This window comes from Cyprinus carpio, chromosome A14 (assembly GCF_018340385.1).
Source record: "Cyprinus carpio isolate SPL01 chromosome A14, ASM1834038v1, whole genome shotgun sequence".
Classification (NCBI taxonomy): domain Eukaryota; kingdom Metazoa; phylum Chordata; class Actinopteri; order Cypriniformes; family Cyprinidae; genus Cyprinus; species Cyprinus carpio.
Window position 1 is genome coordinate 22,339,717 of NC_056585.1, and position 26,160 is coordinate 22,365,876.

Below are 26,160 nucleotides of genomic sequence, written 5' to 3' on the forward strand. Positions count from 1 at the left end.
TACATATTCGGGGGGATAAAAATAAAGATTTTTTTACATTCCGTGATCATTTGTCTTTATCAGTGCTTCACAATGGAGTAGCTGTTGGCAGTCTAAATGATGGCACCTTTGAAAGCTCCTGCATGTACAAAAACCTGAACCCTCATACGACCTAGTGTGGTCTATTGCCACAACACTGAACAGACAACACTACGAATGAAGGGTGCGGTAGAAACTTCTAGGGACCGCCTGACTTCCTTCATAGCTACCTAATAGGTGGAAAGACTTTTTATAGCCCACTCACAACAAACAGAGATATGTGATGTGTGTCTGGTGGTGAGATTTGCAGAGGGGTTTTTGCTGAGTAGTGAGGGATGGTGTTAATCAAGCAGCTGGAAACAGAAAGAGAGAAGAAAAGGAGGGCAGGAGGAGGAGAAGGACAAAACAAGAGACGCAGAGAAAGGGGGATGATCGTATCCATATGGCAGAGCTTGTGTTCTTCACTTCCTGGACAGACAGAGGGAGATGAGAAGCCAACAAGGAGTGAAGGAGTAAAACAACTGGAAGCATAGCACAGTAACCCAGATCTTCTGAGCTGTTAGCGTACGAAGGGGAGAGAGACCGATTCAAAGCATGTGACAATGATTTAGCTACAGTGCTACTGTGTGGGTTTTTCTGAAGATCCCTCGGAGGGGTAGAAAGAAAGAATGAGTGAGACTGGAAGTTACTAATACGCTGGGCTCAGGTTCATGAACCACCGATGATGTGAGGTCACTTAGAGGAATTCAGGTTAGTGTTTTCATTTTTTCTGCTCTCTCTTCTTCCTCTGCCATCTGGAGTTGTGAAACACTACCTTACATTTACCAGGGGTCCAGCCAATTTAATTTTACATCTACATGCTGACCCTTATGGTTTTTCATCTTTGCGAATGGAGTACAGGTCTAGTTCTTACCCTAAGGCTTGTTGGTGAACCTCTATCTGGAGTTAACTGTCTTTTTAGTGGAGTTTCCAGACATCAGCTGAAGTTCTCAGAGGGGTGTTGCTTTGCCCTTATAAGGCAAAACCAACCGAGTGGAAAAGTATTTGAATTTGTGGTGGTACTGCTCCACTGCCTTTTCATGTCTGCACAGTCTGGAGCTGATGCTTGGCTTCACTCTTGGTTCCTCTTCTTGGATATTTTTGCTGCCAGACAATAGGAGCTTTTGTCAGTGGGCTGGGCAGCATGTGTATGGATGCTCTGTCATCTTCCTCAGTCTCACTCTGTAATAAGCTCTCACAAGTGGAGTTGTTGCAGATCACGAGAGGAGGAGGCCGGTCCTGGATCTGTCCTCAAGCCAAATATGCATTCTGCCTTTAAAACGCACATGCTCATGGGAAGGCAAACACAATAGACAGTGTAAACAAAAAAGCTTTTGGATGCCGTAACGATCTCTGGATCTGATGCTGCATGCTCAGCTCTTGACAGAGAGGGGAAGACAGTGTGGACCTCTGGTTTTGGTATCACTGGAGATCAACAGTATCAATATGTGATCTTTCACCGAAGTTGTGTCAACCATTTTGGTTTTTGGAAATTAGACTGTATTATATTCTGCTAGGACACTCTTTTGAAAGCACCATGACAACAGCAGCGTGGTACCATCGAGACATCAGCCGTGTTCGAGCTGAAGAGCTGCTGGCCCGTGCGGGGAGAGATGGCAGCTTCTTGGTGAGGGACAGCGAATCTGTGCCTGGAGCCTACGCCTTGTGTCTGCTGTGAGTACAACACCTTAATAATATAATACACTACACAACATTTGCACAGAATTGCAGATGAATGATGAGGCAATGCTAGATGCCAAAGGGTAGAACCAATTTGCAGATTTTAGGTGGTCAGAATTGACCAATTTCATTAAAAATTAACAGTGTATAATGGTTTCAACCAGTCAGAGGATGTCAAATATGTTTGATATTTTAGCCAGTTTTACAACACATATAGCCATGCATCTTTTAGCAACAAGGTGCATGTTTCTGCATGAGTTGTTGTGTTCAGAAAAGCATGAAAGTCTAGTAGTGTGCGTTTGTTGTATGATGACCGGATTTTCTGTAACCCATTTACAATGATGCCTAGTGTTTTGAAAACTGTTCCGATTTTAAAAATCATATAGTGTACTCCAGCCTTTACACACACTTGGTTGTGATGTGATAAATTTACCTAGAATGAGTTTGGCACCACACCCAGCTGTCTATTTACAACACTTCCTGGTGATGCACAATGACCTTTTAAAGTAAATCACAATAGTAACCAGGTATCTTAAAAAAGTCAACAAACTATTGTAGTCCTTTTTTCTATAGTCTTTGCCTGTGAGATGGATTTTACAGCCATGTGTCTGCCTTCCCCATCAGGTTTCAGCAGAACTTTGGTAAGACAGTTACTATGGCTACTTTTTTAGTTTAGTACTGTCTATCTCAATGCACATGAGCTCCAGGAGACAACACCCAGTCTACAGCAGTTCCTCTAGGCCCCACTCGGTCAGCTTTGTTCAGGCCTCAGTTTTCCCTGTTTTCCTCCTGTCTCTGGCTCCTGTAAGAGGGAACAGGCTCCAGTGACCGCACTGCTTTTCTCTCCACTGTGGCCCACAGCCAGACACATTCCTGAAGGCTGAGCCCTCCAGCTCCAACTGCACTCCCTACTTTCTTTCTTCAGTTCTCTCTCATTCATTCTTTCCCTTGCCCTCTACCTCGTTTCTTCTCTCTGAAACAGTTCACATGCAAAACATCTACTCACACAGTCGCACTTCCTCTCTGTGCTTTGTTTTCTTTTTTTAGATTACCTGGAAACACTGAGCTTTCTAATCATGTGTTCACTGGTCTCAGTTGAATACATATTCCAGGTTGTGTGGCCAGATGCAAATGAACACAAATTCTGATATATCTAACCTCCTATGGGCACAGAAATATGATCATGTATGATATGACACATACTGATGGCCTCAGTGACCACATTAACTGGTTGTCTTTTATTTTACTGTGGACTTTTATATGGTATAAATTAACTTTTAACCTACTTTCAGAATTAAACACGCTGAAAAAAATTACTTGTAGGATTTACTTGCACTAAATTTTAAAGTAAAATTTCAAGGTTAATTTCACATTAAATTTTACTGCTACTGCTCTGTACAATCTACTTCCTACTGTACTTAACATTCTTAAAGAATTTAAGTAAATATTACATTATTATATAGAAATTCACTGAATTCAGCAAAATCTACTCACCTAAGTTAAGTAAATTTAATGTTTGCTGCCCTGTGGTGACCATGGAAACCATCGATGTCAGGCATGAACACAGTGTTTCATGAAGCCACAAAATGTTCTATTTATGTGATTATTTAAAGGGTTGGTTGGCTTTCTATTTTCTGCTAAACACCAGAGGAGAAGTTTAGCAGAATGTCTGAGCTGATGTCTCGTGTACAAGCTGATGAGATCTTAAAAAGGACAAAAAAAAGCACTATGGTACACAGAACATGTGCAGTCTCATGAAGTCATATGTGTTAAAAACTGACAACTGACTGACTGTAGTTTCAGTTGCTCTTCAATGAAAATATTGTTTGACAGTCGTGGTCACCATTCACTTTCATTGTATGGAAAAGAGCAGCATAAACATCCTGCCTAACATCTCCTCTTGCGCTCCATGGAAGAAAGACAGTCACTACATTTTGATAGACACATTCATTTTTGGGTAAACTTCAGCTTTAAGACTATTTATTTTACTGTATTATCTTAGATTCAACAGTCTGTCTGTCTTGTCCATAGGTTCCAGCGACATGTTCACACATACCGAATCCTTCCTGATGCAGATGGGTTACTGGCTGTGCAGGTGAGCAGACAAAGGAGTTCACACAGTCAAATGCACAGTCACAAGTAAGAAAGTAAATGCATGCGAAAATTATGCCTTGTTAGGCAGGAGACCTTAAATGATGGTTGTATCTTTAAATGAATTTGCAATTTCACATGGAAATTACTTGATACTCATCTAGTTACTTTCAGTTTTTCTTATTCTTCAAAAAAACAAGCAGACTTGTTATTGTCTGCTGTCTGAAGCATGCAGCTGTGTTGGTTTCAAATTGACCTTGGTGGCACTCGCTGTCAATAAAATGTTTCACACAGATTCCTCCTGCACTCAGAATGAACAGAATGGGTTTGTCTGTCTGTGTGGAGATTAAAATATGTGTGACATAATTGTTTCTATGTCAAAGGTTTTGGCCAGGCAGCAGTACTAGATGCATTTTTGCAAATTCTTTTCTGTGCATGGATGAGATGTGTTGGTGTGTTTCAGAAACACTCTACCAGTAAGGTTTATATTTTAAAAGTGAATTTAATGCCTGTTTCCTATTTAAAACACAGAATGGATAACATATACACACACAAGAAGAGGCTTATTAAGTTAGTGTTGCTTTCTATTGTGAAAAAGAAACATTTTCTGAATATTCTCCCCCTCCCAGTGTCTGATTTCTTTTAATCGCTTTTCAAGAGCTGCACACTTGGAAGGAAAAAACATGCGGCTATTTGGAGATTTTAGGGGAAATAATTAAACATTTTTGCCAAAATGGTTTTATCGACCATGCTTTCAAAATACAAGCTTCTAAAAAAAGGCATTCAAAGAGTGGGTTATTTTATTTGTCATGATGCCTGATGGTTTAAGTAGAGTATGTGTGTGTGTGTGTATGCTCTTGTTTGCACAGTGGGTAGCTGGCTAGTGGCTGTTCGTGGTATGTAGAATTTGGCAGACGCAAGATTGAGGGCATCATAATGTAATTGTATATTTGGTCCATAAAGCGGAAAAACTAAAATGTTTTGGGAGTTACATAGACTATATAGTCCAACTTCTTTTTGTGGCAAACCTAGCAGTTCTGCATTTTCTGCCATTCTTTTTTTAGTTTATGCAGGAGAGTCTCAAATTATTTTTTGGCATGCAAGTTTAATAGGTCTGTCAGAATTCTAAATATTTGTTATTTAACAAAAAGTCAGCCAATTCTGAAATATAAATCAAAAATAACCCTTAAGCCTAGTCCCAGACTAAAATGCATGTCTGGGCTGTTTTAACTGAAAGAAACTTGCACCGACATATTTTTAAATATGTCAGTGCCATTGTTTTGTCTCAAGGTGCACACCAGTAATGTTTGTTCTAAGGCACGTTTATAAAAGCTAAAAACCTGTAAAAGTCTAAACCCTGTCTGTGAAACCAGGCCTGTCATCATACAGATTTTGTAGGAAAGTTTTCACACTTTTGGTAGTATGATTTTTCCTGTTAACCTACACTGATGATCCCTTTCCACCTTCCCATATTAGGACAGAATTTTAAAATCTTGTTATGCATATTTCAAATACTCATTGTACTGCTGTAACTGATTCCTGAATTTGTTTGCCTGTATGTGTCGGGTCATTCGTGTTTTTGTTACAGGCCACGCAGGGAGTGCAGGTGAATTGTTTCCGTACTCTTAGTGATTTAATTATGGGTTATCAACACCCACAAAAACGTCTGGTGGCCCCATTGCTTTACCCTGTTATGCGTGAATCAGACCCCAACGATGAGAGCTCAGGTAAGATGATAGAAGCCCAAACTGACAAACAACATTCTCTCAATAAAGATGTTAAGCGCTTCAGTTCAGTGAGTGCATTGCTTCAAACTATAGCTTTTAACCAACATTCACTGTGCTGTGAAGAAGGGGCAATTTTGGTAGGTAGATTATGACGATTTAACTTATATAAACTATAGTGTTTTGGTTGTTTTAGTATAAATTTATTACAATTAAACAATTAAATACAGGTGTCTTTTTGGTGCAGATGGAGACGATGAGAAGCCAAGTTCAACATTTGTCACCCCTCCACCACGTGCAATGTCCCCTGCAGGCCAGCCTCCACCTTCCAGTTCAGCAGCTCATTTACTGCTGCAGAGGCTTCAGGAGCTCAGGCCAAATAGGTACATTCATTCACACATGACTTATGGATCACATATCACTGTCTGTAGCTCTGTGCCTTTATATAAAATTGTGTGAAAACAGTGTCGCTCCTTACAGCTCAGTGTACCAATGTTTACCTCTGCAGTGCAGGCTGTGAGATTGTACAATTACTGGAGGAGTATCTACACAGTAATGTGTGTAAGGACCTGGAGAATGTGAAAGGAGGCACATCAGGACTGCAACACTTTCAGTGCATCCTCAGCCGTGCATGTGACAGTCTGCACAGGTGCTGTTTCTCTAACATCACATCTCACTTTACACACAGCTGCAATTATTTGGAATAAGAACATCTGAATATTTTCAAGAAAAAGTTATTGCTGATTTGTTTACCACAGTGAGATTGACCAGACTCTGTCCAGTTTGGAAACCTTAGCAAAAGTGTTTGATCATCCTTGTGGGCACCTCACCTTCTCCACAATGCAGGTACACAAATACAGGCTGCTATTATAAGTCATATTTTTCTTTAATAAATGTTAATATAGTTTAATAAATTGGCTTGGCGTGCAACATTTTCCTGAATTATGAAGCACTGCACTGTGTGGCTGATATAGGGAACCACAAATTCAAAAATGTATCACATGTTCAAACAGGAATAGGATCTTTAATGGTCTTTGCACAGGCAAGCATCACTATTACTATTGCTCATTCTTCTTGTTAGGAATTTGAACAAAGCCCTGAGCCCCTGACCCTAAGTATTAATTTAGTGTATAATAGCTAAAATCATGCAGCTTGCTGAGAAAAGGTTTACTGTTACTTTTTAAGTGATATGACTGCCTTATTTTCAAGCCCCCCCCCCCCCCCCCCCAAAAAAAAAGTTCACCAAAGTTAATTTTACTAAACATTTTTTTTGTGTTTTTTTTAGTTTTTATATAATGTTTTTATTTTTTGTATTATTATTATTATTATAACAATAATATATACATTGCAATAATTTAAAGTTTTCTGAGGCCCCCTAGTGGGCTTGAGAACCAGTGCCTTAGATCCTATCATTAGGGACCAGAATATTATAGAGCCTTGGAGGCAAACTCTTTTAACTTGTGCCAAGAAATAATCGCATAGCAATCACTCAGAACAACTTCGCAATTTCTCAGAACGCCTTAGCAACAGCATAGTATGAGCATGCAGAGCGGAGACAAATCAATGTCTCCTTTACCTTATAAATTCCTGTTGTCTTATAAACTCTCTTTTTAATAGAATACAGGAAAGAGCCCTGAAGAAAACATGGATAATTTACTTCACAAGCTCACTGCCCTCTGTAACCTGTTGTCATCTCTAGAGAAGAGGGTATGATGCATATGACAAAAACAGCATGCCAATCCACACAAACCACATACTTGTCATCTTTTTGCATTTCTGTCTGTGATGATGATGACAATATCATGTCTTTTTCAGGTTCTCAAAGCTTTGCAAGAAGCTGTAACCAATCACAACTTATCTTTGCAACCAGTCACTCCTCCTGAGTCCATCACAGTCCCCCAAAAATTGGGAAAACCTAACACTGTCCACAGCTTTCAGGTAGCACATTAGTGCCTATTGTTTTGCTTACTGGTAATATTTAAACTATGAAAGTGTTTGCATTTATTTATGTGCATGTCGGTCAAGGTGGTCAGGTATGGCAGGCAAACAGTGTCAGTAGACATAGATGCAGGAGTGCTGCTGTTTGACAAGAAGACTGGCTCATTCAGTGTGGAGACTGTCACACACAACAGGAGTGAGTTTATCTTGCCTTAAAACCTGAGTTACTTCAGTCTCCATTATTATCATACAAGGCTAGTAAATGCCATCTAATGCTTTTATGTTTTAGTCGTGCAGTTGGTGAAGATTCAGAGAAGCCCTGCCAAGCTGAAAATGGTCATAGACAGTCATCACAATCCGCCGAGAGAACTTGTGTTTGAAAGCATAAAGGTGAGGAGAAAGACTTGAATTGGCTTACCTAAATGGTCTAAATCTGATGTACTGATGTGTCTCCCACAGAAACGAGAAGCATTCTGTCGGCTGCTGCAGCTTATGAAAGCTGCTCACTCCCAGCAGTCTGAGCTTGATGTCATCTCTGTGTTTGTGGGCACCTGGAACATGGGTATGGATATACAGTATATCATTAATAATAAATATTATGGCCTCAACAGTTGCTGCAAAATATTTCATTGTTGTTTCTGTATTTTGCCTGCAGGGGGCACTCCACCACCCGGTTCACTTCAGTCCTGGGTTACTTGCTGTGGTCTGGGTCTCACCCCAGATGAGTCCATCGCCTCCCTGCCTCATGATATCTATGCAGTGGGCACTCAGGACAACCCGCAGGGCGAGAAAGAATGGGCTGAACACATCAGAGCCACGCTTCGGAGTGCAACCAACATCGACTTCAAACAGGTCTGACTTTATGAAATCAAAATGTTCATAGTCAAGAACACAAGTTTCTTCTTCTTCTTTTTTTGATCACGTATCTATATTAATCATTTGATTGGATGACATTAAAGTGTTAAATTGGTGAGAGTAGATTGTGAGTGTGTTATTGTGTTTCTCCTGTAGGTAGCAGTACAGTCCCTTTGTAATGTCAGACTGGCTGTGTTTGTGAAACCAGAACATGAAGGATGCATCAGTCAAGTAAACACGGCTAGTGTTAAAACTGGCCTGGGGAACACACTCGGTACAAATATATCTTGCTCAAACAAACCAATAAACACACCCACTAACTCTTCTTTTTTCTGTTTTCTCACCTCCTGTATATCCTTGTCTTTTAGCCAAGCAAAACAAATCAAGTGATAAATAAATCATACTTATATATATATATATATATATATATATATATATATATATATATATATATATATATATATATATATATATTTAGATTCATTTGTTTTTTTCTTTGTGGTTACAGGAAATAAGGGAGCAGTAGGAGTTTCTCTTCTCTTTAATGGCACCTCAATGGGTTTTGTTAACTGTCATCTGACTTCTGGTAGTGATAAAGCACTCAGGTATTCACACATATCTTTAAAATATAGAAGTGGATTTCAAACGTGGTGACGGACCAAAAGTAAAAACTGCAGACCACATATCAACCCAAATACTCTTTTACTTTACAAAAAAATTAGGGCACAAATTATCCTGGAATACATTACACAACTTTTAAAATCTAAACAGATTTTAAAGCACTGAACTTCCAGAGAAAAAAATGGTCATCATACACCATACTTTAATGGCTAACCAACACATGACAAAATATGAAATTATCACAAATTAAAGTTAACCAAATCAGTTAATTAATTGCTATGAGTTGATGAATCAGTTGATTATTTCAATGTGTATGAATTATTGTATTTATATTTTTCAGCTAATAACTCTTAGACCACAGTTTGAGAACCACTGCATTAGTTACCTTGCTCAAAGTTTTTTTGGCTTTAAGTATGAATATGTTAGTCTTAAGGTTATCTGTAAGCTAATGTGCTGTAAAACAATGACAGAATTTGTTAGCATTCAAAACTTACAGTCTTTAAATTTGGCAAATATGGATAGATTATTTTTATGACATCACCCTACACGTCAGCTTCTCATCTGATTTTCTGTCCGATCAATGCTCTCTAGAATCTGAAGTGTCCCGCCCCCTACACTATAGACGCTGAAAATAAACTGTCAAATGCAGTTCTGCTGAGCTCAACAGCTCTGGTCCAAGTTGTGATAGAAACAAAACACTACTGGATATCTTAAAAAGAGTTTTGGATGTTTTTTATGTGTCACACTGTGTTTTTGTGTTTCATTTAAAATTGTCGACACATAGGATGAGCTTGTCCAAATACCCCCACTTGTGGTCTTTTCACTTGACCGCTTGTCTACTTGCATGACGTATTTTCTGTATTTAGCCCAAGACCACAAGTGTGTGTAGAACTTTTCTATTACCCGATGGTACACAGTTATAGTGTTTTAAAAATGCAAGTGTTTACAGAGCTTTAATTTGATTTTCAATATTTTGCATTCAAAAATAAACTTGTCTGTGTCTGTTCAATAGTCTCTATAACAGATAACACAATTTAGTAATTGTGTTGCTTCTAATTAAGAGCAGTTAAAAAAGCAGTTGCAAATGTTGTACAAAAGAAACATACTCACCTTTGCACCAATAAAATGTGCAACACATTGTGTTTTGGTACCAAATTTTATGTAATATCTAATTATTATTCATATTTAACTTGGAAAGGTTTCTGAGACATCTCGCATAATCTCTGCAAAAAGTCTCATGATTTATTTCCAGAACATGGTGCATTATGAGATACACTTAGCCTTGAATACCGCTGCTGAGTGTGGATTTAGTGTGCGTTAAGGGAAATCCACTTTGGTGTTTTTAAGATCTGGAACAGTCTTGTGCACTTCCTGTTGTGTGCACGTGCTCTCAAGTTGCTAAGACTGTAAGTGTGAGTATTTAGACAAGCCAAATAATGCTGTGCAATTCAAGCCACTTGAGTAGACCTTTTAAGTATGAAACATCTATATAACATCATGTTACTATGTGTTGTACACTATTGTTCAAAAGTTTGGGGTCAGTTTTTTTTTTATGAATAATTTTATTCAGCAAATACATATTAAATTGATCAAAAGTGACAGTAATGACTTAGATTGATACAAAAGATTTCTATTTCAAATAAATGCTGTTCTTTTGGATTTTCTATTTTTTTTAAAAATCCAAAAAATAATGTTTTCACAAAAATATTAAGCAGAACGATTGTGTTCAACATTGATTGATAATAACAAGGAATGTTTCTTGAGAATCAAGTCAGTATATCAGAATGATTTCTAAAGGATCATGTGACACTGAAGACTGGAGTAATGATGCTGAACATTCAGCTTTGCCATCACAGGAATAAATTACATTTTAAATATATATTAAAATGGAAAACATTTTTGTATATTTTTAAAACTATTACTTTTTTTGCTGTATTTATAGACCCCAAACTTTAGAATGGTTGTGTATGTGCGAGTGTCTATTTTGCATTATTCCTCTTTCCTGTCTTAGGAGGAACCACAACTTCCAAGACATCCTCAGACTCTTGTCTCTTGGAGAAAAGCAGCTCAGCACATTTGACATTAGCCTTCGTTTCAATCATCTCTTTTGGTGTGGAGACCTCAACTACCGCCTGGACCTGGATGCTCTGGTCACATAGCTTATATCTAATTTATTTCTGTCTAGATATTAGTCACTCCAGCTTTACTTATTCCCGCTCACTGCTTTTTATTAACAGTGATCCATAGTAATTCAAACATTGCTCTAAGGAGACCCCATTAAGCGCATTGAATCGAACTGAGTTGTTCTATGAATCCTTGTGCTCACTTGTATTATATATTGAAGGTCACCTGTCCCTGACTGAGGTCTCCCTTTTGCAGGACATATTGAAGCATGTTTCAAAGCGAGAATTCGAGGAGCTGATGTGTGCAGACCAATTGACCAGAGAGCGGCACAGAAGAAAGGCCTTTTTTAACTTTAGTAAGAACTGCGGCTGCTCTTCTCCTCCCAGGGACACCACAGATACATGAAATCAATAGATGTGATTACACAACAACAGTGGGACAAAAAAAAAATCATTAACAGACACTTTAATATTTCGTTCTTGGTTTTGTTCTTGCTCTGTCTGTGAAGAGGAGGAGAAGATTTTGTTTCCACCCACCTATCGGTATGAACGTGGTTCTAGAGACTGTTATCTATGGCAGAAATACAAGTCCAGTGGGGTAAAACTTTTAATTTCATTTAATCTATCAGCCTTTGTTAATGACATCCTAACATCCTGTATAAACTTATAGTGACCCATGAATAAAATGTGTGATATGATTTGACTCATCATGTGTGACGACATAGATCTCATCCTTTTTGTTTTGTATTATTTTGTTTTATTAAAACTCAATTCAAACTTTCCTCAGGTGCAAGTCAACGGGCCCTCTTGGTGTGATAGAGTTCTGTGGAAGTCCTACCCAGAGTCACACATAATCTGTACCTCATATGGTATGTTATTCCTATTTCTCCCAATTCTTATTCTCAATAGTGCAAAAGAAAAATGTAGTCCATGCATTACAGTGTCTTTATAATGCATCAAGTGGCTAGGCATTCTCCTTTGTTGGTTTGCACTTCAGCTTGAGGGAAGTAACTAAAACATTGGACTGCTATTTTTGTAGAATTTTGGAATGAGATGTGTGTAGCTACCCTGCACAACAAAGGTTTACTTTGGGTACGATTGTAGGTCTGCGGTCCATAATCAGAGTCATATCCTGTCTGTCCGTCTGCTCAACAAACATGTGAATTCAGCCTCCTCAGCAAAGGCCTCCAACATATATTATGCTAGTGTATATAAACACAGCCAACACTGACCAAATGCTTAGTATTTCATTACTACCTCACATAAGTGTTTTTAGAATCTTTTTAAATGGCAGCATTCAATGAGATTGGAATGTGATGTTTAATTAATTTGGTTATTTATTAATGGGATGGTTGCTAATGTTCAGATGGTTTGTATGTTTTTAGACTCATTAAATAAAAAATTTAACTCCACCCCAATTACAGCTTTAAGAATTGAATTGATTAGCAAATATTTGAACTGATCCTTTGGTTCTGTTCATCAGGATGCACAGATGACATCTTCACCAGTGATCACTCTCCTGTTTTTGCGACTTTTGAAGTGGGTGTGATATCACAGTTTCCCAGAACAGGTATGGAGTCTCTGACACTGGAGTTTTTGACATTTGAGTCATTTTATAACACAAAGAGTTATATTAGGGGTTGCTGAACATGCATTTCCTTATTCCTTAACCATTTCCCTTTGCCACCGAACACATTTTTTTTCAAGGCTGGTACATTTTTAACAGCACCAACATAGACAGCCTAAAATGATTTCAACTTTTAGATCATTCTTAAAGGGTTAGTGCGCACAAAAATTTTAATTGTCATTTACTCACCCTGATGTTGTTCCAAACTCATAATATATTTGTTTACTTTAGAAACTTGAATGAAAAAAATATTGGTTGTTGCATAAGTTGATACGTGAGGACAAACCTCATTGGTTCTCAAACGTCAAGCAAGCACATTTGAGCTTTCATTTTCTGTGTTTGATGTGCTTTATATATGTCCTCTGATCAGTGTTTATATGTGAATAAAGTCATACATTTTCAACACAATTATATCTCTTCAGAAGACTTTGATAAAACAGCTTAATATACATGGATTTCTTTTACAATTTTTTTAATGTACTTTTTGATGCATAGAAGTTTTAGGTGGAATGGACTTTCAATGGATAGACACTGGAACAAAAATCTTTCAGATTTCATTGAAAATTTCTTCATTGTGTGTCAAAGTTTATGCAAAAGCGTATAAAATGCTTTAAAAACTATAACAAAAGTCTTATGGGTTTGGAACACTAACCCCATAAATAAAATCAAAGTGTTTTTTTTAATTGAGTATTTGTTTTATGCTTCTCTTAGTGTTATAACCATCTCACATTCCTCTTTTTCTGTCTCTGTGGATGTAGAATTGGGTTCAGAGAGAGCCAGCATTGAGCTGGAGGTGATTGAAGCTGTAGTGAAAACTTCTAGCAAGGCCAAGTTTTTCATCGAGTTCCACTCCCGCTATCTAGAAGGTATCTTTTGTGCAATAATTAATCAGGCTAGCGAGCATGCAGTGTTTCATTGCCAATCTGTTTCCTTTTGAAATGCCAGGAGGTCATGGATAAATGTGACAGATCTTTTTTTTTTTACTTTATGCTTCTCCTTGTGTGTAGAGTCTCGACGTTCTGCTGAGAATGACTCACAGTACTGTGAGGTACCAGGATTTCTTAAACTTGGCTGGTCTTCAAAACAGTTCCCCAAGGTTGTGATAGAGGCAATTTGGCTCAATTTGATCATTTGGAGCTATGCTATTTTTGATAAGTATTTGGTTGGAACACCAAATCAAATTTCTCTTTTTTTCAGCTCCACCCAGTGTTCTCAGATCTAGAGCATCTCCGGGATCAGCACTTGTTGTTGTCTGTGAAGTCATGTGATGGCTTTGAGTCATACGGTACATGGTCATGATGAGCTTCATGTCTTTTTGAATGAAGTTTCTCTGAAACAGTGGTTCGGTTTTTAGAAACCATTACATCATAACCAGGAACATACACATAATCTTAATTTCTTAATTTCTATTGAAAGGCACTGTTGAAACATTATGGTCATATTGATTGTATAGTTATGCCATTTCAGGCGAATGCTGTGTGGCTCTTCGCTCGGTAACAGGGAAATCATTGGATCTATTTGAGACATGCTTGACTAACAGAGGAGAAGAGATGGGTTCTATTCGAGGTCGAATCAGGGTTTATATACCACCAGACCGCCGAAGGATCCGGGAAAGGGTCTATGGTGTGTCTATCATTTCCTCAAATATTTAGTTCCTCCTCTGCTTTGGCCTTGTTTTCACTTTTCTATCTACCATGGCTTCCTCTTTTGCTGCCGTGCTGCCTGATGTTGTCCAGAAGCATTCTAAGACTTGAACTGAAATATGGAAACTTAGCGTACTGCTCATTGAAAACCCAGTGGCTGTGTCACAGATGACTACAATATTTAAACATTTAGACATAAGACATGTCTCCTGCACATTACAGAGTGGCTCTGCATGGAGAAGGATGAGAAGGAAACAACGAAGGATCATTTGTCTCGCCCATATTCCTGTGCATTCCCAACCCAGTGAGTCAAAAAATAGACCTAGGTTAATAAATAGTGTTCATTTGTTCTATGGTAAAGTAGTTTTATTAACATACTTGTTCAGATGATCATGTTCTGCTACCCTTTTCCATTGGACATCACCTTGATTTACACTTCATGTTCCCACTGTAGAGCACCATCATCTTCATATATGGCAACGCCAAACAGCTACACCAATCCTGCATACTTCATCTTTGAGGGGGTGCCTGTGTTGCGAAAAGTTGAAGAGATTCCCTCACCCAGCAAAGAATCCCAAGAAGAATGGGCCAAAGATGCTGTGATACAGCTCCCTAGAGTGACTGGAGGTCACAGCCATGGCAAAAGGTCTGCTCGGAGGTCCGATTTCACAGAGATTGACATTCCTGGATCTTTAGCACCCTATGAATCATCTTGCGAGACTCAAAGTGAACTGACGTCAACTGCTTCCTCTTATCAGCTTTTCCCAGGTCCAGATGTTCCTAATACATCCCCAAACCAAAGACATACCACCTCCTCCAATGCATCTTTACAGTTACAATCCCATAAGAACAATATGACACAGGATTCAGTATTATCAGTCAAAAAAGTCACAAACTCCTACATGAACAGTTCTGTTTTTTCCCGGAACATACAGGCGCCACTCAAAGAAAAAGACAGAAAGGACTATCACAGGCTACACCAAGGTCGGCCCATGCCAATGCGAAATGGACCAAAGCTCTACCCATATATGTCTACAACTGCTCCCGTTCATGAATCCTCAGTACCCTGGATAGTAGAGCAGTCAACTACAACTTCAGGAGACAACTCACTCACAGCCCTCCAAATTGCAAAATCATTAAGTGAGGTGGATTTTCAGCCAGTAGACAGGAATTACCAATATAATCAAATATCGTCTCAGCAAAGGCATCATGGATATGATTATGATTTAGCTGGTGAGAGAAACTACAGCTGGGAGAAAGAGGGTGAGTGCAGTAGTTTTCTGTTATGGATTATGTTGTTTATTGCACTGTGTAAATATGGACTTTAGGATTAGCTTTGGGGTTTAGCTTTAATATTTACAAAAGCAACGTGTGTCCACAGGTGTCAGTCTTACATGGAGCCCCAGAAACAGTGCGGGAGCTTCTCAGCACATTGGGTTTGCAGCGCTACTCGCTGGACCTCAGCCGTAACGGCTGGGATGATCTTGATTACTTCAGGCAGGTTGATGTGATGTAGCCCAAAATCTGACATAGACTTCATTTTCTTCTGTTCTCACAGGCATTTGCTTCATTTATTGATTTTAAGCAGCAACGGTGCATTGTGAACATATATATACAGTACATGCTGCCAAATGTCATTGTGTGTTCTCTTCTCATGCAGTGGTATTACAGAGGAGGAGCTGTGTGCAGCAGGTGTGTCTAACCCGTCTCATCGACGAAGAATCTTAGAGAACCTTCCCAAGATCACTTGGGAAGACTGAACTGAAATAAACTGAGACTATCAGGAAACTATATGACAAGTTCAATATTTGTATTCTTAAGAAATATTTTTTTACTCTTCTTTGTAATTTCTAAAGTTCATTCATTAATAAAGTTCATCACACAATGTGTTCATTCTGTCCCTGTAGTCCTAAACATCCAGCATGGAATAAACTACAGTTCAACACAGCTTCTAACAATTCTAACAAATCATGGCTATCACTAAAACACAGACTCTTCGATTGTTTATTTTATCATTGACCATCTTGATACTCATACGTAGATACTCTGTATATAATAGGCACGACACGTCAGCCTTGTCTCTTATATGAGCATTAGCTGTGAAATGTTCTGGTTCAGTACCTTGTCTGGTGACTGAATCGCAACTTGCCTATATCCCTGTTTTTAGCCTATTGTACTGTTTTTATTTCTAGGAGACCCCTTGATATAAATTACCCTTTTAAAATTGCATAAACCAACTGTGTGCTAAAGGAGTCAGCTGGTCCTTTTTTAAAGAGGAATACATATTTTACTATTTACCCCAGGGATTTAATTACAGTGATGCTGTTCTCCTCTTTACTTAAAAATAAGCTCATGGATTTTTAATGCTTAACGGAACCAACATAATGATTTCCAGTCTTACATCGCTGGCCAACTGTAAATATTACCTGCAAAAAGTAACAGAATAAGCACAGTTCACATTTTTCCTAAACATTAAAGGTGTTATCTGATATTCCACAGGGATTTAATACACATTGTAAAATGTAATTCTATTTGATTTTATTAATATAAAACTATTAAGGCCAACTAGCCTTTAGCCAGCTAGCTTTAATTTATGATGTTACCTTGACGTTAATTGAATTCTCCCACCTTGGCAGTCCTAAAGTCTTTATTCTTGCAATTGTATATCTGTAATTTGATAAATTATTCAATATACACTTTGGATTATGGTGATGGTTTTATAAAGTCAGAAAAAAATTGATTAAAGTGTGATTTCTTTATTTTAAATCTATACTATTGTGTCAATATTTGATTATCATTAAACTTGAACAAATATGAAGGTTGTTTGTATAGAAACAGGATCTTTGAGGACTATGTTTGCACTGGGATAGAGTTTACTGTCAGACATATCAAAAACAATGAGTCTGGAGTGTTTGTAATGACATCAACATGCCCTTATGATGTCCAGAGACATGTCTTACATAAGTGCAGTAATCTCAAAGATATATAGATAGACAGATAGATAGATAGATAGATAGATAGATAGATAGATAGATAGATAGATAGAAAGACAGACAGATGATTGATTGATTGATTGATTGATTGATTGATTGATCTAGACAGACAGACATATGAATGGAAATATGAATTGGAGAACTGGAGAAAGTTCAGTGTAAATTCATATCCTTGTGTGCTCTCTGCTGAAGAAAGCATCTCAGTGAGTCTGGGTATTACATAATTTTAATGACAGCAGTTTATCAAAAATAAACTTCCTTTCTGCTCTCTCAGAAAATTTGCTTTTTTTTATCACTCCAGTAGTTTGTGGCTAATCTTGATTCTTTATCTACTTTTTTGTGACACAAATGAAAATGGCTGGAGAGTAGGTGTATATTCTGCACCAGTCTGCTTGACTTCACCTGTCAGTGATTAGTTATTATGTAGGCCAGAGATGATGAGTGAAACTGAACTAGCTGTATTCCCGGCGACCTACAGTTCACATTACAATACTGAGTGGACTGATCACATTCCTGTATAGTTTAGTTTCCCATAACACTTTTTTGGACTAACTATCAGGTCAGCACTGCAGAGGAAGTGGGTCTCGCCATACCAACAATGCAAACTAATCTCCCCAGAATTCACACAGCTTATAATAGTTTTTTTTTTTCATGATACATGACTTAAATTGTAATTTAATGTTTTTTTTTTTTTTTTTTTTATAACATTCTAGATGTCAGTGATGCATAATACTAACATTATAAGTCAATTGAATTTGAAAACTATATTACAGATTATTTAACATCAAACTATGTAGTTTATTACTGCAGCCAACATCATAAAACAACTGTGCAAATATTCAATGTGAACTTTAACTCAGAGAGCCATAGCAGTCATGCAACCTATTATGACACTCAAACTGATCACAAGCAGATAAAGGTTTTTCTTGGTGTAATCATTTGCCTTTTTTTCATTTAGCTTTCTATTTTCTAGGCTCTTCCACGTTGTCTGCCATGACCAAACACTGTTCACATTATTTACCTAACAGCACATCTGAGTGGTTTGATATAAACTTGTGATTTTTTTCTTAGTTGCTAAAGAATCAGTTCTAGCACATGAGCATCTGTACTACTAGGCTAATCTCTCATTGGTCAAAGTGTTTTTACTAAAGATTAACTTTAGCCTACTCCAAACAAATATGCTTTATTACCTCTGTTACTGTATATTGAAAACCTTTAATTTCTTCGAAAACAATATTTGTAGGATGCATACGCACAATTCCATATGGGAGCCTGTATAGCCCACACAGTCACATGGTGCTTACTGAAATAACAGTGAAAATGAATGAAATAAAATAAAATAAAAGGAAGGTCATTTGGGGATCCTTAACCAACTAAGATAAAATATCCTGGATTTTAAATATAAAGAGGGGTCTGCCTGGAGTTGCCAGTAGGCCTATCTTATATAAAACGGAAAGAAAGCAGCACCATGTGTGCGATGGTGTTAAAGTGTTGTATAATCTACCTTCAAGGATTTTTATCATAAAAACTGGGCAGTATCATTTACGAGAGCCAACATATAATGTTTAAAGGGCATGTGAGATGAGCTTCTGCTGTAAATTACTGTCTGTGTGATGGGCAATGATGGCAGAAACTGATAAGCGCGATATGATACTGAGACGAGTAAATAAACTCAGAAATAGGAAAAATAGAAGAAGAGCTCCTCTTTAAACATGAAAATTTAATAAAAACTGACTTTGACTTTTAATACCTTACCAGTTTCTCGTGGTATTTAAGAAAAATTATGCGATACTGACCAATACCTCACCAAATACTGGTGAATTGTCTCGAGGAGCTGAAGGGAGAAACTGGAAACTCCGTTTGGCTCTGATTCCCCGCCCCTCAGCGCACTTACAGCAGCGGGACCGCATCAGCTCGAGCGCGCCCAGTCCGGTGAATCTGGATGCGTGAATCTCTTAAACAAGTTGAATGGTTTTTGGAACCATTAGCGTCAACCATCTAAGCTCATGTTTTGATCTGTGGAGGGACGTGTTTACCTCGTTCAACTGAGTGAACGGTAAGTTATAGCACGTGAAAACAACTCCGCGTGCTCCTCTTTCTCTTACGTCTCGTGTACCCTATATGTGCACGGTTGTGTGCAAAAAAAAAAAAAAAAAAAAGTTTTTCTTTTTGTTTTGCGATTTATTATAAAACAGCATAGTTCTCAAACGGGAGATAGTTTCGTATGAGATTATTTGAGTTAAGAGTTATGAGAATAAGTTTTCGTGTTTGGACATGGAGTTTGAATACCTTTTTAGACCTAAACCCTATGAGACGATTTAAAAAAAAAACTAAATTTTAGGCACACATAATAGTCTATTCTTTATAGACACTTTCAGCCTGTAGTTCATGTTGATTTTACAGCTTGTGACATAATATTTTACACTGAAATCTAATTGATCCTGTGTTTAATTCTAACTCTTTGTTTCTAAAATTGCTTAAAATCATTTTTGTTGTTATTTTAACAGAGAAATGAATTCACTCTTAAGGAAAAGTGTCTCAGGGAATTTTTCCCTTCCGTCTGCTACTTTGATACCGAGGTCTGAGAACGAAGTGAATTTCAGCTGTCTCTTCGATGAGGAGTTCAAGTATATTCTGCTACCTGTATCATACTCCCTGGTGTGTTTCCTAGGACTGATACTTAACTCTGTTGCTCTGTGGATGTTTATCACCAAGATGAGGCCCTGGAAACCCAGTACAATTTATATGTTCCATCTGGCCCTGTCGGACACACGCTCTATGTGCTCTCCTTGCCTATGCTTATATACTACTATGCAAACCGCAGCCACTGGCCTTTTGGTGTTTTTCTCTGTAAGATTGTGCGATTTCTTTTCTATGCCAACTTGTACTGCAGCATCCTGTTTCTCACTTGCATCAGTGTGCACCGCTACCTTGGAATCTGTCACCCCATTCGTTCTCTGACTTTGGTGAAGCCACGCCATGCCCATGTGGTGTGTGGTTTTGTCTGGATAGCTGTGATAGCCTGCCTGGTGCCCAAGCTGAGTTTCGTCAACACTTCCCAGAGAGGAAATGATACTTTGTGTCATGATACCAGCCGCCCAGATGAATTTCACAACTACGTTACCTACAACTCCGTGGTGATGGTCCTGCTGTTTATCCTGCCATTTCTGGTCATCATGGTTTGCTACTGTTTAATGGCGCGGGCCCTTTGTCAACCTCGAAAGGGCCTGTCCCAAAGTCAACAGAGTTCATCCCGGAAGAAATCCATTAAACTTATTATAGTGGTGCTGGTTGTGTTTGCGATCTGCTTTGTACCCTCCACATCACCCGTTCGCTCTAACTACGGCTACCGTATTCTAGACGCAGATTGCAGGTCCCTTAATATTGTAAACTTTGCTTATAAAATCACTCGCCCACTTGCTAGCATGAACAGCTGTGTGGACCCCCATCCTCTACTTCCTGGCAGGTGATCAGTACCGCTCTAAACTCATCAGAGCGTTCACAAGGCAGACTACAAACACTCGTTCTACTGCGTATGTGCATGAAAACAACATCGGGCTGGCCTTTAAAAACCCAGATGCCCAAGCTGGCACTGAGACAAGACTCTAGAGTCACATACCCAGACATTTTGGGTAATCATTTAAAAAACAGTTCTGGAAGACTGCCTCAAATTTTGTAAGACATCCCAAGTGTTCTCTATCAACTGTCAACAGTCTTATACAGCCACAGACATATGCATTCCAAAAGGATTCAGGAACAGTCTTGTTGTAAACACTACAGCATAGATAAAAGTAAAGGAATCACTTTGGAGAAAGGATGTTGTTTACTTCCTTTGTGCACTCTTAATGATTTTTTTTTTATTTCTTTGTGGTTGGTGTTAGTGTAGTGCACAGGAACTGCAGCTCGTTTTATAAAAGCTCTGATGGCCAATCAATCCACTCCTGGTTTACTTGTAATGTTGAAGTTTCTCACTGTTGGTCAAGGACACAACTTGGCAGTGTTTGGGTTCTGTAAACACTGAAAACAAAACCCACTCTATATCCCAGAACTACAGAAATGCAAGTACAAAGCCTTTTGTGTGTTCTGTTATGTTTTTTAAGGTCCTGTGGTAGGAAATGAAAGTGTGAAATCCTCTTGCAAAAAAAGTATTTGATGCTACAGTTTATGTTGATACTGAAAACATTGTAACTTGTTTTAAAAGAGGACAGATAAAATGCTATTAAAATGTCATTTATTGTACTTAAACAGAAAAGTTGGAAAGCCTTTTAAGGCTCTCTGAGTGAAAAGGTAAATGGTTGTGGAGGAGGCTGAAATTCGAACTGCAGTTGTGCAGATATTGCTTCATTCCTCGTACAGCTGTTTTTGTCTTTTGGCGGAGCAGATCTACAGCTGTGTTGCTGTTCATGTGTTTGTGTGTATTTGTGAGTGATTGCATAGCAGGGCTGAATGAAGGGGAAAAAAGATTGAAGAAATCAGATCCGTTTTGGCATATTGCGGAGATTTTTTTTTCCTCGCATGTAACCTCTGTGGGAATGTTTGTGAGTTGTGCATTTTATTATTTCAATGTTAGTTTCTTGTAAAGTAATGTAAATGTTTTCTTACAGTTCTCTGGTCTCATGGTATTTGTTTAATTTGAAATTGTGTTTTTTACATAATGTGTTTTGTACTTTGAAGTGAACAATTTTCTGTGTGTATTCCGTCAGTTTTAATATGCCCCTCTGATTATCTACTTAGCAATTTCTGTAAATTACACAGTATTTAACTGTAATATGAACTGTTCTTTACTGTAAAACAATTACACAGAATGTTACTGTATTTTAAAGTTGCATTATAGGAAATATCCTCTTGACACCATTAAAATACAGCATTTTTTATTTACTGTAAATCCAAATACAGTAAAAAAAAAAAAAAAAAAAAAAAAGAAAAGAAAAGAAAATGAAAAAAAAAACCTGACCAGTAACATAAAGGCTTTTTTTTTGCTTGGAGAAAGAAGAAGAACAAGAAGAAAAGGAAGACGCACACAGCTCACATCTGCAAATGTATGTACAATATTCCTGCTTTTTCATTACATTATGTCAGTGTAATTTTAGGGGTTATTTGTTGGTTTAATTGAAAGCATAATAATAATAATAATAATAATAATAATAATATAATAATAATAATAAAATTTTCCTCACGGTGTTCGATGGTAGAGAGTGGAAACTCATTTGAGACTGAAGAGAAGTACATGAAGTACAAGTACATTAGTACATGATTTAGTGATGTTTAAGGGATGATTTTTAAAAATAAACATTTTGTCACACTTTATGAAATGATGATAGAATTGTCATTTTTTGGGTGCACTATCTCTTTGAACTAATGAGAAAGGCTCCAACATCTACATATTTACATATCTACATATTTTTAGTGACACCAAAATCAAATGTGAAATGTTTTTGCAAAGCTATAATCACACAATAAAAAACATGAACATGATAAAATAATTTATTTTTTCAGGAGATTCAGTTCTTCGGAGCAAAAAAAAAAAAAAAAAAAATGGATGCTGGTGATCCAAGGCAAAGTCGACCTTCTTTCCTGTGATTGATCTACCAGATATGTCCTCTGCATTTGCTGTTCTCTTCTGTTGCACTTATGTGCATAACATCAAGTACCAAATGGAAGCAGCCACTACTTTGGAATTTATTCAGATACGTATGTAAGTACATCTTGCAGTATGCTGTAATGTTAAGTAAACATTAAAGGGAAAAAGAAGAATGAAAGCCATATACATCAGGGATAGCATGAGGGTAAGTGATGAGAGAATTTGCATTTTTGAGTGAACAATACCTTAAATGGGATAGTGCACCTAAAAATGAAAATTGTCATAATTTACTCACCCTCATGTTGTTCCAAACCTGTATGCACTTCTTTCTTTTGTTTAACACAAAATAATATATTTTGTTGAATGCTTTTGACATTTTGGTTTATGTTCCCATTGGCTTTCATTGTATTTTTTGTCCATGTAATGGAAGTCAACAGGAACTGAAACACCAACACAACAACATTATACAAAATATCTTCTTTTGTGCTCCACAGAAGAAGGAAGTGCATACAGGTTTGGAACGACATGAGGGTGAATAAAGGATGACAGAATTTTCATTTTTCAGTGAACTATACCTTTTTAACTTACCCTCATGCTATCCCTGATGTATATGGCTTTCATTATTCTGTGGAACACAAAAGAAATCCATCTCTGTAAGTCCATGTAATGCAAGTGGATAGGTCCCTCAAAGTTGACACTTCAAAAACCACAAAAAGAAAGCACAAAACTAATCCCAGTGGATGAATCAATGTCTTCTGAAGCCAAAACTATAGATATTTATGAGAAAAACAGTATATTTTAAACATTTTAAATTATAAACCATTGCTTCCGGCCAACTGTCAAACATCATGAGTTTTTTCATGAGTTCACGATTGACATAAATATCAGTACATTGTGAAGCCTGACAAGCTCGGCTGTGAAGTGAGGAGAATGCACATAGGACTGCCACTTCTTGCACGAGTTTCACAATGTGCTTATATTATGCTTCACAACATGCTGACATTTAAATCAAACAAACACATGTAGGACACTTGCCCGGAAGAAATGTTTTAAAATTTGCCCATTGTTTTGCTTTAGAGGACTTTTTTTGTCATATACATCTGGGATGACATGAGGGTGAGAAAATGTTGAGAGAATTTCAATTTTTGGGTGGAGTTTCCATCTGTTACTGTTGTGTCTTCTTGGCAAGCAGTAATGACAACTGACAATTTGAGTTAAAATAAAATGAACAGTGTACTATTGTTTATTCTTTTATTTAAATACTGTAGGTGAGTAAATGGAACTTCCTATAATTCTTATAATTTAATAAATGGAGTCTTTTATGACATGTCAAAGGCTAGACTTTTTTCATACCATGAAACAAAAAAGAAAATTAAAGACTGTTAGTTTTTATTTCACAATAGGCATGTGACATTTCAAATTCTCATATCACAAATTATATCACAAAATAAATTCTGAAGCTTTCATCATGGTATTGAATTATAAGGGGTTCTTCTATAGCTGAAAAAAAAAAAAACAATAAACAAAAAAATTCATAAATTAACAAGTAAAGATTTATAAACTTATTAAACTCAATAAACAGATTAAAGTGCAAAATATTCTAAAGAACAATAGGTAAACACTTTACAATAAAGACTCATTAGTTAACCTTATAGTAGACCTGTAAATAGATCGGGGGAGATAGACCAGTCAAGAGGGGCAGTGTTTGAAATTTTAACCAGTTGATGGAAACAAATTCTTAAAATTTATTCTAAAAATCTAAATTTGTAATAGAGTTATTCACAGTAATTTTGAAGTGCCCATTATAACAATACCATGCATGTTCGTTATTGTGATATAATGTATTACCCAATATCGGTATGTCTTTTTTCCATATATTTACGTTGAATTAAAAAAAAAAAAAATTTCTCCCCTCTCCTTAAGATATTTTTTCTAAGTTTTAATATAATACAGTTAAAGGGATAGTTCACTCAAAACTGAAACTTCTGTCATCAACCCCCATGTTGTTACAAACACGTAAGACTTTCGTTTATCTTTGGAACACAAATGAAGATATAATCACATTTTTGTCCATCCACTGAAAGTACACACAACCAGAATATTCCAGTTCAAAATATGCATAGACAGAAAATTAATCCTAAAGCTTTTATTCACATACAAACATTAATCCTCCAAATACATAGAGCACATCAAATGTAGTAAACAGAATCTCAAACATGCTTGAGAAGTAATTAGATGTCTTAAACCACTCAAATCATATGGATTATTTTAACAGTGTCTTTGGCTGCCTGGATAGACAAAAATTAAGAAAAAATATTAATTTTCATTTGTGCTCTGAAAATGAATCAGAGTTTTATGGGTTTTTAACAAAAATAAGATTTTCATTTCGGCTAAACTAATGCTTTAAAAAAACTTTACAAAGAAAATGAAATGATCTAATGAATTATTTCTTTTATGTGAAGGTTCATTGCGAGGATCGATCCTGTCAACAGCAAGAGCTCTGCAAAATTCCAGATCAGCAAAAGAAGTGGGAAGATGGTGTAAAGGAGAAACTCTGGCCTGAACCCTCATGTGTCCTCTGTCATTAAGGAGTTTGTGGATTTCAGCTGGCAACTTTGAAAAAAATAATCCATGCTTCTTGTGTGTAACAAAAGTTTGAGTTCTTTTTGAAGATTCATGCATGCACTATCGTCACTATTCACTATTATCATAGTATGTTGTGCTTAGCATAAATTTGAAGAATTTTTTCTTACTATAATAGTTAGAATAGTATGTAATTTATATACAGTTTGTTTTGTAACAGTTTTGTTTGAGTCTTAACTGAATCTGTGAAAATATTAAAATGTTATTGCAAGGATTACAGTTGAACAATTGAACAAAAAAAATTAAGTAACAGTTGTCATTGCTTATTTTCATTTAAATTATATATTTTTTTCTTGTTTTTCAATACATTACTGGAGAAAAGACCATAAAATTACTGTATATTTTACAGTAAAAACTAAAAGTACATTATACATACTGTAAATACGTTAACAGCCAGTTAAATGGTACTGTAAATATTAATACAGTATTTTTACTGTAAGTTTAATTAACAGCAAGTTACTGGTGAACTGCTGCCAGTAAGTTACTGTAATTTCTACAGGAAATTTTTACCAGTGCTAAAATAAATCAGAAGGAGAGACCAAACCACATTGTTGCAAAAATACTTGTTTACAAAATACTTAAGT

The 26,160-nt window shown here is 37.0% G+C and overlaps 1 protein-coding gene, 1 long non-coding RNA gene and 1 pseudogene across 3 annotated transcripts; all 3 read left to right on the plus strand.

Moving 5' to 3' along the window:
- The first annotated feature begins 538 nt into the window (after positions 1–538).
- Positions 539–17,079, plus strand: LOC122147467 (phosphatidylinositol 3,4,5-trisphosphate 5-phosphatase 2B-like). Of its 2 annotated transcripts, XM_042770253.1 has the most exons (28): positions 539–768; positions 1,575–1,731; positions 3,769–3,832; positions 5,417–5,555; positions 5,800–5,935; positions 6,061–6,201; positions 6,311–6,398; positions 7,170–7,259; positions 7,368–7,489; positions 7,571–7,686; positions 7,780–7,880; positions 7,950–8,052; positions 8,146–8,342; positions 8,502–8,619; positions 8,854–8,950; positions 10,978–11,116; positions 11,346–11,445; positions 11,599–11,687; positions 11,877–11,958; positions 12,573–12,659; positions 13,475–13,582; positions 13,724–13,812; positions 13,914–14,001; positions 14,184–14,339; positions 14,582–14,663; positions 14,814–15,622; positions 15,742–15,856; positions 16,020–17,079. In XM_042770253.1, exons 2-28 carry the CDS (start codon positions 1,595–1,597, stop codon positions 16,117–16,119), a joined length of 3,693 nt encoding a protein of 1,230 aa, XP_042626187.1. In that variant the 5' UTR covers positions 539–768; positions 1,575–1,594; the 3' UTR covers positions 16,120–17,079. The 2 variants fall into 2 exon arrangements, with proteins under 2 accessions (XP_042626187.1, XP_042626186.1); XM_042770252.1 differs by lacking the exon at positions 539–768 and having other exon boundaries at positions 1,059–1,731.
- Positions 17,080–19,093: 2,014 nt separating this feature from the next.
- Positions 19,094–21,087, plus strand: LOC122147468 (annotated as a pseudogene).
- Positions 21,088–22,308: 1,221 nt separating this feature from the next.
- Positions 22,309–25,699, plus strand: LOC122147469. Its single transcript, XR_006161644.1, has 3 exons — positions 22,309–22,391; positions 22,849–23,047; positions 25,396–25,699. It is a non-coding gene; the product is annotated as an uncharacterized LOC122147469 (long non-coding RNA).
- The last annotated feature ends 461 nt before the right edge of the window (positions 25,700–26,160 follow it).